This window comes from Myodes glareolus, chromosome 4 (genome assembly GCF_982192425.1).
Source record: "Myodes glareolus chromosome 4, mMyoGla1.1, whole genome shotgun sequence".
In the NCBI taxonomy this organism is placed as follows: domain Eukaryota; kingdom Metazoa; phylum Chordata; class Mammalia; order Rodentia; family Cricetidae; genus Myodes; species Myodes glareolus.
Window position 1 is genome coordinate 14,490,752 of NC_142029.1, and position 12,729 is coordinate 14,503,480.

A 12,729-nucleotide genomic window follows, 5' to 3' on the forward strand; every position below is an offset into this window, starting at 1 on the left:
TTCTGTCCCAGTCTTCCACGTAGCTGGGATTGCAGATCTGCTCCATCAGGCCCGGTTGAGTTTGTTTTGAGCCCTAGATGCCTTGCTGGGAAGTATTTAGAAACACGACTATCCCCAGGAATTACTCCAATATCATACTCAACAAATTTTCTTTCAATACAACTCTGAATTCCAAGCTGGAGACAGTTCAGTGGTTAAGAACATGGGTTGCTCTTGCAGAGGATTGAAGTCAGGTAGCTCAGCCACCTGTAACTCAAGCTCCACGGGGTCCAGTGCCTCTAGCTTTTGTGGACCACCTGTGTATATCCACACCTAGACACATACACAGAATTTAAAAATAAAAATGAGGGCTGGAGAGATGGCTGAGCAGTTAACAGCACTGTCTGCTCTTCCAAAGGACCAGGGCTCAATTCCCAGCACACACATGGCAGCTCACAGCTGTCTGTCGCTCCAAGATCTGATACCCTCAGACGGACGGACATACATGCAGGCAAAACGCCAATGCATATTACGTTAAAAAAAATAAAACCTTTGGAACTGGAGAGGTGTTCAACAGTTAAGAGTACCTGCTGTTCTTCCAGAGGGCCAGAGTTTGATTAAAATCTGAATCCCTCTTATGGTATAGTTGTTTTGAGACATGCTGAGAGCTATATGGTTCACAGGACAAATATCCAATTTAATTATGACCAAAGTCCAAATATTGCTGCTACTGAGATATTTATTCCCTCACTTAGCATTTCATTGGTTATTTGGTCGTTATGTGAAAATATGGAGGGGTGAGAACATAGACTATCAGATATATTGAAAAAGGTTTTGCTGAGTAGTGATGGCGCATGTCACCTCCCAGCACTAGGTGGATCTCTGAGTTCAAGCCTGGTCTACATAATGAGTTCCAGAACAGCCAGGGCTACAGAGATAAACAAAAAAGAAAAGAAGAGAAGAGAAAAGAAAAGAAAAGAAAAGGTTCTTATTAACCGAGAAAATGTTTACCAGCCAAGCTTATGCTGAGAATCATTTATTGAAGAAGCAAATCAATGAATTTGATCCAAGTACCTTTTTGCCACCAGGATGCATTTCTCAATGAGCTATTCTTTTTTTCCTCCAAACGTTGGAGATTGAACTAAGGCTTCATACACACTAAGCAAATACTGTACCAGGAAGTCCAGCCCCTGTCCCCCAAATCTGGTGTCTTAGAAGACTCAGCCATCATGCTTCACTTGGCTGTCTGAGGATTCAGTAGCTTTTATTCGTGTTCAATGTCTTCCCCGGAGTAAATCTGTAAGAGAAATGTCTGCTTAGCGACACTGTAGTCAGTGAAATTATGAGAAAGGCTACTGCGCTGAGAACTGTACACACCCACACTCCAGGAGGATGCTGACCCCTGAACCGAGACTGATGAGAGACATTCTGATTTCACTGAGGATGAAAAGATAACTGAGTAGATGTGGGCAGAGAAGAGAGCAGAGGGTGTGGGTGCCTGTGATTCTGGGGACTTGGAGCCTCTCAGGGTGCTGCTCCAGCAGAGCAGATGGAAGGTAGAGGCATTAGATTAGAAGCCTTTTAGTGCCACACAGGGGATAGACCAAGGGCTGTGTGAAGAATAGAATGGGAAACGGATCCCCACATTCAAAGCACAGCCCTATCAGTTCTAAGCCCGGAGGGTTTGAGGCAGATCATATGACCTCTCCAGACCTCAGCTCATTTGAATGTGAGATGTAGCTAAGAGCTGTGCCTTTAAAGGTCTAGTGAGAGGGCTGGGGGAGGAGATAACAGCAAATAAAGGGTGTGATAGTAGGCACGAAGAAGGGCTGGAGATAGGTGTAAGGACCAGCCCTCCCCCTGTTGTATGCTGTATATGGATAGGGAACTTGTGCAAGTCTGTGCAGGGAGGAACTGCCATTCATTCATTCATTCATTCATCCATTTATCCATTTTCTTCTGCTTCACACCTTGATAAACACTGCTATAGACTTCTAAGTCACTTTGCAAAACTATGAGAAAATTTCTTTGCCATCTTCTAGATTTGGAAATTCTGGTCCATAAGATACATATGTACATAATTTGTTACATTGTCTAAAACATGTGAGATTTGTCCTCCACAGTGACATAAAGCCCTCACTGTTCCCAGAGCGTGTGAGAATACTGACATCTTGTCTCCAACAGCTGGGTACTTCCTGGCCTTCTGACTTTTCCGGCAGCCAGGAAATTGGCATCTTACTATTGTTTCGATTTGAATTTGTCCCGTTATTCCAGAGCATTTGAGCAGATTGCACGTTTTACAATTAAGCCGAGAACAAAACCAAGTGCACACTTTCTGTCTCTGAATTTATGTTTTAGAAACAGGGTCTTACAGCAGAGGGAACTTGTTTGACCTGTCTCTAATCTCAAGGGTAAGACACCAGAATCTTCTGTTTGTTCATATCGAACTCGTAGGTTTAGATTTCTTTTAGTTTATCATTGGTTTTCAGGCTTGGTTACATATACTTATTTTCTGTTTCTCTGTGTATCAGGCTATCTCTATAGACAGGATCTTGGACTTTCTTTTGCTTTAGTCTAAGAATGGCTGTCTTTCTTTCTCCCCTGCTTCCTCTTCCCTTGCATTCTCCCACTTCATGCACAGCATCTTTCTGAGTTGCTAGGCTGGTTCTGACCTTGCTATAGATGGGTTAATTGTTATTTTTTAGAGCTTGGGAACGTTTGAAGATGCCTTTAGAAGATGCCAAGGAGACCGGACATGGTGGTGGCACATGCCTTTAATCCCAGCACTTGGAAGGCAGAGGCAGGCGGATCTCTGTGAGTTCCAGGACAGCCAAAGATATACAGAGAAACCCTGTCTCAAAAAACAAAAAAAAAAAGAGATGTTAAGGAACTAATTAGATGTTGTAACAGCAATGGAGTTATATAAAGAAATGACCCAACTTAGCAATGCACTCTGGAGAATGTTGGGGCGAAGGATAGGTCCAAGTCTGTGTAAATTCTTCATCAAGCACAAAGAAAAATAGAGGAAAGACATAGGCCACCATCCCCCATTTTTAAAAATCTGCATGACAGATTTTACCACTCCTTCTCCCTTTGTGCATTTTGATGGTCTTCTTAACAGACTGTTACAGATCCCCGGTAACAGTGGCTGGTGAAATGTCCCAGGGACTAAGAGAAAATGCTGCACAAATGTGCGGACTTGAGTTTGAATTCCCAGTACCAAGTGAAAACCTTGACATGACTGTGTGTCCCTCTGCGTGGCATTGGGGAACTGAAGCAGGTGGATCCTGTCTCAAGGCAACAGAACAGAGCAATAAAGAAGTCACACACAGAAAGATACCTGGCAGCTACTCCGGGCTCCACATGTACACGTGTGTGCATACCCAAATATTCATGTAGAAACCACACACACATACACAACTCACGTTCATAAATCCTTGACAACGAGCTGTTAAATATTTGTGGTCTTTTTTCAAAAATGAAAAGATAAAGAGTGATTTTACTTACACATTCTCCATCATGCATTTTAATTATGGTTCTGCTTTCATATCTGAAAAAAATTATATTATGAAATGGTTATTTTTGTTCTGTTAGATGCCATAAACTATGACCAACTCTTTTTTGGTAGTCTTAGGCAAAGCCAAGAAATATTTTTTAATAACAGTGGATTAATATATATATATATATACATACATACATATATATATAGTATCTTTTAATTTTGTGTGTATGTGTGTTTTGCCTGCATGTATGTCTGTGTATCCTTGGAGGTCAGAAGAGGATGAGCCTACATTCTAGCTCCAAGGCTTCCATAGGCACCTGTATTTACACATATCATGCTCATGTGTGTATGTATACGTGTACATGCATGTGCATGTGCACAAACACATACACACAATTAAAAATAAAGCAATCTGCTGGGCAGTGGTGGTACACACCTTTAATCCCAGCACTCGGGAGGCAGGGGTAGATCTGAGCTCGAAGTCAGCATGGTCTATAGAGTGCATTCCAGGCCAGACTCCAAAGCTAGAGAGAAACCCTGTCTTGAAAAACCAACCAACCAACTAACCAAATAAATAAAACAATCTTAAAGTTTAAAATACCATTTAATGCATGTATCAATGAATTAGGAAACCTAGATGACACTCAAAATTTCACAGAAACACAGTTATCTAAACTGACTGGTAAAGAAATGAAACAGCTCAGTAGACCTTCAAGTAGAATCATTAAATCTGTGATCAAAAGTCTCCCAACTAGTCTTGTTCAGGCAACCATATTGCTGGGAAACAAGACCTGCATTATGTCTGCACCAGTTACCATGGCAACGTGGGTGGGGCCATCTCACAAGGCCCCACCCCTAGATGATGAGTTACTGCCAGTGTCTTCTGCAAGGATGGGGATTGGTTTTCTTCAGGAAGAAGCCCTTCTTAGGTTATCCCACCCCAAGTGGTCAGCCCTAAACAGAAGTAAACATAAGCAAACATAAATGAAGTCAGTAGGGTGTGAGTGTGTGTGTGTGTGTGTGCGCGCGCGTGCGCGCATATCCTAAGGGTCCTGGAGAAGTCCTATAAAACCACCATCCTCGTATGCGATCAGCAAGGGCGTTTTTATTCCAGCATGCTGGGGCCTGCCATCCCACACAAAGACAAGATGGCGAAGACCCGGAGAGGAGCTCACAAGTCTCCTTTTAAGCACAGCCAAGGGGAGGTCCTAGGGCAGTAAGGTCACTTTAGATATGATTGGCTCAAGCAAGTGGCGATCATATTAGTGTGTTCTAATTGGCAAGGGCTAGTCAGGGACTGGTCAGGGCTGGATGAGTCTTGGGCTTTGTCCTTGAGCTGCTGTGGGGGCTGGCTGACCTAGGTACCCACTGTGGGGGCTGACTCAATGGCCCAGGCTTGGGGCATCCTGTCTCCCTTGTCCCTGTTGTCAGGGGCACCAATGATTAATTGCCCTTTGTTTGTGGCTCTCTCAGAAACTGCTTGCTCAGTCTCAGGAAACTGAGGCTTGATCTCTGATAGAAGACTGAGCAGCCCGCTATGGCGTCTGCTTGGTCCTCTCATTTACGTACAATGATTAAGGAAACAGAGAGGGACTGGGGAGGGGGACACACAGGAGTTGGAGAGGGAAGAGGGAAGGGTGAGAACGATGTAAATATGGTACTTATGCTTAAAATTCTCAAAAATGAAAAGCTTAAAAAAAACCTAGAGGACCAAAACTCTCTCAACAGGGAGAGTTGCTGTTGGGTTGCTGCCAAGGCGACAACCTGAGCTCATCCCCAGAACGCACAGGTGGGAAGGAGGGAGTCAGCTCCTGCAAGCTGCTCACCTCCATGTGTGCACTGTGGCATGCACAAGCTCTCTTCCCTAAATAGATAACATGTGACCATTTTTTAAACGAAAGGATTCTAGACAGAAACTTGAATTTGCACACAGTGTAGTGGTGCATACTTGTAAATAGCCCTCAGGAGGCTGAGCCAGGAGGCTGTGAGTCTAAGTTTAGGCTGGGCAACAGCAAGCCTGAGGGCAGCTTACAACTGCTTTATTTTAGTAAGACCCTGTCTCAACAGACAAACTTGAATCTCTATGAAGAAACAGAGAACCAGTAGTGGGCAGCTCTTGCAAAGCTAGAAAAGATATAAAATGTATTTTTTGTTTGTATACCTTTTTCTCCAGATTCAAAAGAAAATAGCAATAGTTAACCTGGTATACAATAGTTATGCCTATGTTAACTGGTGTACAATACTTCTGCCCATGTTAACTGGTATACACAGTTATACCTGTGTTAACTGGTGTGCAACGGGCAAAGGTGTAGTTTGTACAGCAGTGATCACTTAAAGAACGAGGGAATATATACTATTTTCTCTGTCCTTCCTTTCTTCTTTTCCTTCCTTCTTTCCTTCCTTCCTTCCTTCCTTCCTTCCTTCCTTCCTTCCTTCCTTCCTTTCTTTTTCTAAGACAAGGTTTCTCTGTGTAGCCCTAGCTGTCCTGTAGCTCATTTTGTAGACCAGGCTGGCCTCAAACTCAGAGATCCACCTACCTTTGCCTCTTAAGAGCTAGGACTAAAGGCATGCATGATCTTTAACATCTTTATCTATAATTGCTGTAAATGCAGATTGGATTGCTATAAAGTTTATTTGCAACCTCAGGGGAGCTGCTAAGAAAATATTTTAATTAATTAGTTAATTATTTTTGAGAGAGTTTCTCTGTGTAGCACTGGTTATTCTAGAACTCACTGTGTAGACCAGTCTGGCCTTGAACTCAGAGACCTGCCTCTGTCTCGTGGTGTGTGCCATCACCAACCAGAGAAAATATTTTATTATACTTATTTTTTATTTTGTTTGTTTGTTTGTTTGTTTTAGATGGATTCACTATGTAGCTTTGGTGGGACTAGAGCTTCCTACATAGACCAGGCTAGCCTTTAGCTCACAGAGATCCCCCTGCCTCTGCCTTCCCAGTGCTGGGATCACAGTTGTGCATCATGACTATTTTTGAATGGTTGGGGTGTGGAACACAGGGCTTCACTTATACCAAGGAAGAGTTCTACCACTGTGCTATATCCACAGGTCAAGAAAAGAATTTACTTGTTTATTTAGTGCTTGTGTAGACATGTGTGTGTGTGATGGATGTGTGTTCTGTCCACGCATGTGTGTGTACAGGGACCTGCTTCTGTGTGTACATATGGAAACCAGAGGAGGAGATAGCCTGTTCTATATTATTTTACCTTATTCCCTTGAGATAGGGCTTCTCACTGATCCTAGAGCCTGGCTGGTGCTGACAAGCCTCAGTGGTCCTCCTGTCTCTGCCCCCATAGCGCTGGGGTTGTAGGCAAGCAGCCAAGCCTGGCTTCCTCGTGTTAGTGGTGGGCATTTGAACTCTGGTTCGTGCTGGGGCCACAAACACTCTTCCCCACAGAGCCGTTTCCCCAATCCCTACTTTTGTTTACTCTAGCAGAAGTGAGTTTGCGTATGACATCATCTCTTGGTTTGTGGGCCCCACCCCTGCTCTGTAACTGGCAGTTTTCTGTGCCAGTCATTGAGGCTGACATACAGATTTGCTTCATAACTCTTTTATGAACTCTTAGTGTAAGCTTTCTTATTTATACAACCAAGAACACCAAACAAGGCTGATTCCTGTTGGCCAAGCATCTCTCACACTGACCAAGATTATTTTTTTTTTCTTAAAGAAGACTAAAACAAGGGTGAATGTTTGGCCAGTCTCATGCCATTCTTCTTTTCTCTTAAGATATTGGGGACCAGGCAGTGGTGGCGCACACCTTTAGTTCCAGTACTTAGGAGGCAGAAGACAGGCAGACAGAGTTCGAGGTCAGCCTGGTCTACAAAGTGAGTTCAGGATAGCTAGGGCTACACAAAAACCTTGTGTTCAAAACAAAACATAACCCCAAAAAACAAACACACAAACAAAAGATATTGGCTTAACTGGGGAATATTACACAAGATATGGTTTTCCTGCCTCAAGAAAGCGGCTTCTGTCTGAGAATTCCCCCACTCCTGTTTGTAGGTTCCTTAATTCAGACTTCTGTGCCTTGGACCAAAGAGTTGGGCATTTTGCACAGGTGTTACCAAAAGCTAAATGTCACTGGCCCCAAACTAAACCACTGACAGGATGAACATTAAAAAAAAAAGTTGTTTTGGGGAATAATATTCATTCAAAGACCAATAAATCATTCACTGGGGAAACTCCTTACCCAACTTCCTCCTCCTCCTCCCCGTTTTCCTCCCCTTCCTCCTCTTTCTCTTTTTTTTGCCCATCTCCCTTCCTCCTCCTTTCCTTTAAGAACTGTTTTCGTCGATTGTATGTACGTGTGTGTGCTTGTGTGTATGCATGGGTCTGTGTGTGCTGTGGTATTAAATGTGGAGGTCAGAGGACAACTTTTGGAATGGAGGACCTGTCCTTCCGCCATGGCTCAAACTCCAGTCTCAGATTTGGTGCCTTTACCTGCCGAGCCATCTCACCGGCCTCTCTCCTCAGCAGGCTGTTCTCTGGCCAGGTGAGCCAACTGGGCTACGGTCACAGGTCACATGGTGTGAATGCTGCACCTGTGCTACTGAGTTCCCTTCACTTGGTCTTTGTCCGCACCAGACACTGCACTCTGGCCTCTGTGGCTTTCTGTTCGTGCATTGCTGACATGGAAGCTCATTCAGCTTTGGGGAGCAGGAGGAGAAAGGGAAGAAATGGAGAAGCAAGTAGTGGGGGTGGGGTGGGGGATGAGGGGTCCCGAGGAAGGAGCTAATGGAAGAGAGAAGATCTAATGGCAGAGGCAGGGATAATAAAATGGAGACTTACAGAATTCTGGAGCAGAGATGACACTCGCCGCCGTAGGTAACTTGGTCACTGCCACATATAGGCTCATTGGGCTTGAAGTAGGAAAGCATCCAGCATTTCCTTACGTTCTTGTTGCACAAGGCCTGAAGTGAGACACAACACTGTTGCCATCACCTCCCTCCAGGTCCTTTGTTACAGGTAACAGGGACAGGGATGGCGTAAGGAACACCGGGCCTGGAGTTTAGGCAACAGGCTTCAAATTCTCCGCATTTATCCTGGTCCTTGCCATTGACACCTGCATGACTGTAGTAGGTGTGCATTCCCCAGCCTCCCACCAGGTCCTTCTGAGGAAGAAGTCTCTCTTCTACAGACCACAAAGTGTGAGCGCTGTGGCACAGAGAGCAAGAGCTGGGAAATCTCTTTCCAAACAGGCGTCTCTGGAGCTGGAGCGACAACTCAGCACTGGCTGCTCTTCTGGAGGAACAGAGTTCGAGTCCCAGCTCCCATATGAGATGGCTCAAAGCTGCCTGTAACTCCAGCTCCAGACTATCCTAGACTCGCTTCTGGCTCCTATGGGCACCTACCTATATATAGGTGGCATACATCCATTTAGACACACATAAATTAAAATAAAATTTTAAGAAAAAAAGGAAAAGAATTTCTAAAAATGGAGATTTCTTCTTTTAATTTTCTTTTTGTTGTTTTTGTCCTTTTTTAGAAAAATATTTATTTAGCTTTATTTTATGTATATTTGCTATAAAGGTATCAGATACCCCAGAATTGGAGTTACAGTTGTGAGATGCCATGTGGGTGCTGGGAATTGAACCTGGGTCCTCTAGGAAAGCAGCCAGTGCTCTTAACTGCTGAGCCATCTCTCCAGCCCCCTTCTTTTCTTTTCTTTTCTTTTCTTTTCTTTTCTTTTCTTTTCTTTTCTTTATTTTATTTTATTTTATTATATTTTTGTTTTGTTTTGAGACAGGGTTTCTTTGAAGTTTTGGTGCCTGTCCTGGAATTCACTCTGTAGACTAGGCTGGCCTCAAACTCACAGAGATCCTCCCAGTTGTGCCTCCTCAGCCCTGGGACTAATAGTATGTACCACCATGCCTGGAAGAACTGGAATTGCTTATGAGCATTGGTGAATGACTTACAATCTGTGCCTTAAACGGCAGTGTGCTCAAACTTGTCACAACAAGGTTAAGATATAGAGTTGACAAAGAAGGCATCACGGGGTTTGGAGTGAGGGTGATATATACATGTCCTGGATATCACCATGGAAAGGATGTCCACAGCCGCGTGGGACCAACCTGAATTCTGGTTTTGTTTTTCGAGATAGGATTTGTCTGTGTAGCCTTGGCTATCCAGGACTGCTCTGTAGAGCAGACTGGCCTTGAACTCAGAGATCCACCTGCCTCTGTCTCCCAGGTACTGGGATCAAAGGCGTGCACCACCACCACCTGACTGGAACCAACCTGGATTTGAACCATGACTTCCTCATGCATTTAGTGGTAGTTATTACAGGAGGCTTGCAGATGGTAGTAATGTGTAGGAAGAGCCCCCAGGGACAACCAAATGAGCTGCACATACTCTGGGACTCTCTTATTACGATCATGGTGTTCCCAGGCAAGTTCCTCCTGCTCCCCACTCCCAGGTCCCTGGGAGGGAAACTGACTCTCCATTCCTATTCTTGGGAACCTGGGAAGTGGAGCTCACCTTTGTCTCCTGGAAGATCTCATCAGTCACGCGAGTGCCCATAGGGAGAGGGAAATCTGGAAGACAAAAGCACACATGGCGAGTTATTGCCCGGTCTGTGTCCTCAGGGAAAAGGCTAGGTGATGGAGGCTCTGCCTGTCATTCAAGGGCATCCCGTCCCATCATCCGAGCCCAGGGTTCCCCTTTAGCGCAGGCTGGCCTCTACAGGAATGAAGAGAGTCAGGCGCTCCGGCCTCTTAGTGAAGTTGAGACCTGGCCATCCCCTTCATGTTTCGTGGGTAAATACCTTCCCAAAAGCTTTAGATTTCTTGTCTTTTTTGTCTGTTTGTTTGATTGATTTTGGTTTTTCAAGGCAGGGTTTCTCTGTGTGGCTTTAGAGCCAGTTTCCAGAACTTGCTCTGTTAGACTTAGGCTGGCCTCGAAATCACAGAGATCCGCCTATCTCTGCCTCCCAAATGTTGGAATTAAAGGCGTGCACCACTACCACCCAGCCCTCATCATTTTTAAACTTTTTAAAATTTGTATATGTTCATTTTATGCAGTAAAGACATTACATATTCTGTGAGGCTGGAGAGATGGCTCAGCAGTTAAAAGCCCGCATTACTGCATTACTCCGGCAGAAGATCAAGGTCAGTTCTCAGCTCCCACAGGGTGGCTCACAACCATCCATAACTCCAGTTCCAGAGCACCTGACACCTTTTTCTGGCCTCTGAAAGCAGTGCACAAACACACTGAATGTATGAAAGCAGTGCTCAAACACAGTGAACATATAAAAGCAGTGCTCATACACACTACACACATGAAAGCAGTGCTCAAACACACTGCACATATGGAAGCAGTGCTCAAACACAGTGCATGTATGAAAACAATGTTCAAACACACTGCACGTATGAAAGCAGTGCTCAAACACAGTGCACGTATGAAAGCAGTGCTCAAACACAGTGCACGTATGAAAGCAGTGCTCAAACACAGTGCCCTGCTTGTGGGTCTCCTTGCTTAAGGCCTGGTTACCTGCAGGATCCATGGATTGAAACAGTCGTCAGAAGGACATGAAGTAGGATGTGGGTAGTGTGTTCAGTAGCTGAGAGGTGAGGGCTGAGTGAAAAGTGAGGCTATGTGGACATGTGCCCATCTCCCTCCAGATAGGATTACACTGCTATGGAGGGAGAGGAGAGATTTAAGACATGAATAATCATTCTCAGGTAATGTGGGATTCCCCTCTGTATGTTGCGATTATCATTGATAAATAAAGGAACTGCTTTGGGCCTATAACAGAGCTATAGGGGAACACAGCTAGGTAAGGAAAACTAAATGGAATGCTGGGAGAAAGGAGGCAGAGTCAGAGAGAAGCCATGGAACCCCATTACCGGTAAGCCACAGCTATGTGACGATACACAGATTAATAAAAATGGGTTAAATTAATATGTAAAAGTTAGCCAATAAGAAGCTAGAGCTGAGCCAAGCAGTGATTTAAATAATGCAGTTTCTGTGTGGTTATTTCAGGGCTAAGCGACTGGGAATGAAGAAGTGGCCTTTCTCTAACACTCAGGTTTTTACAAAGCTTTTAAAGGTGTGAACCTTGTGGGAGAAAGATCAGTTTGAGAGACAGTAGCTATGGAAAATATGAGACTAAAGATGAATGAGGCACTGGGGATCTTAAATAAGAAAAGAATGAGTAGGGGTTGTCAGCTCTACAGTTAACTGTAAAAGCCGCTTTTGCCTAAAAATGGTTAAACACGGGGGTTGGAGAGATGGTTCGGTAGTTAAGAGCACTGCTTGCTCTTCCAAAGGTCCAGAGTACAATTCCCAGCAACCACATAGAAGCTCACAACCATCTGTAATGAGATCTGGTGCCCTCTTCTGGTGTGCATGTACACATGCAGGCAGAACACAGTACGTATAATAATAAATAAATAAATCTTAAAAATTGAAAGGTTAATCATTAACTAGGAGAATATCAGAATCCCCTTCTCCAGAGCCTGCTGAAGTTCTTTTTTGGTTTGAAATATGTACAGTTACGAACCATGGAAATGAATGCTTCCTAGGACTGAATGTCCTCTTGATAACCTAGTATTTTGGAAAAGTCAGTGGCTCTGGATTTGAAAGGCTGGGATTCAACTGCAGGTTTTGGTACTTAGTAACACTGTGTGACTCCTTTCTTTCTCTGGATTTCAGCTTCATCAGTAACACGAGGAATTAATGATCAAATAAATCTAAATGGTGCCTGAGGACATAGCTCCATGGCACAACGCTTAGACAGTGTGCGCAGGCTCTAGGTTCCGTCTCCAACACTGCAAACGAACGAATGAATGGCCCTACATGGCACTTGCACCTCTAATTTTTCCATAGCTTAAATCGATTGCAGGAAATGTGGACAGAGCAAGAACTTGCAACTCACCAACTGCAAAGGAAGTCCACACTGAGATGGCTAGAACAAGGAGGGCAGTTGAGAAGGTCGCCTTCATGGTGACAGAAGACCTGTGGAAGGAAGCACAGTCATTTGGTGACAGCAACAAGGAAGGCAGGTCTGGCTTTGCCCTCCGGCTTGCAGTGGTTTCAGCAGTGGAAGACACCCCTGCCTGAAGCAACCTCAGGGGTAAAGACAGCGCCAGGGAATGTTATCAGCTCTATCCTGGAGGAGAGCGGCTTCTCCATGTCCCCTGGTCCTCGAGTGTAGAGAGCAGCAGCCGTTTGCTGTCTCCCCCGTTCTCAGGGAGAGAGGCCTTCTGCATCCTAATAAGCAGCTGCAGAATCA

General features: G+C 44.5%; 1 protein-coding gene across 3 annotated transcripts in view; it reads right to left on the reverse strand.

Moving 5' to 3' along the window:
- Positions 1 to 999: 999 nt before the first annotated feature.
- The window catches only part of Spink8 (serine peptidase inhibitor Kazal type 8 (putative)), a 39,470-nt gene continuing 27,740 nt past the window's right edge, over positions 1,000 to 12,729 (reverse strand). For all 3 annotated transcript variants that reach the window (XM_085688878.1, XM_085688876.2, XM_048423851.3), the window contains exons 2-6: positions 12,373 to 12,452; positions 9,975 to 10,030; positions 8,286 to 8,407; positions 3,487 to 3,529; positions 1,000 to 1,276 (exon numbers count right to left, since the gene is read on the reverse strand). In XM_085688878.1, coding sequence (XP_085545004.1) covers positions 1,244 to 1,276; positions 3,487 to 3,529; positions 8,286 to 8,407; positions 9,975 to 10,030; positions 12,373 to 12,439 — 321 coding nt within the window. In that variant the 5' untranslated portion in view covers positions 12,440 to 12,452 and the 3' untranslated portion in view covers positions 1,000 to 1,243. The remainder of the gene's footprint in view (positions 1,277 to 3,486; positions 3,530 to 8,285; positions 8,408 to 9,974; positions 10,031 to 12,372; positions 12,453 to 12,729) is intronic.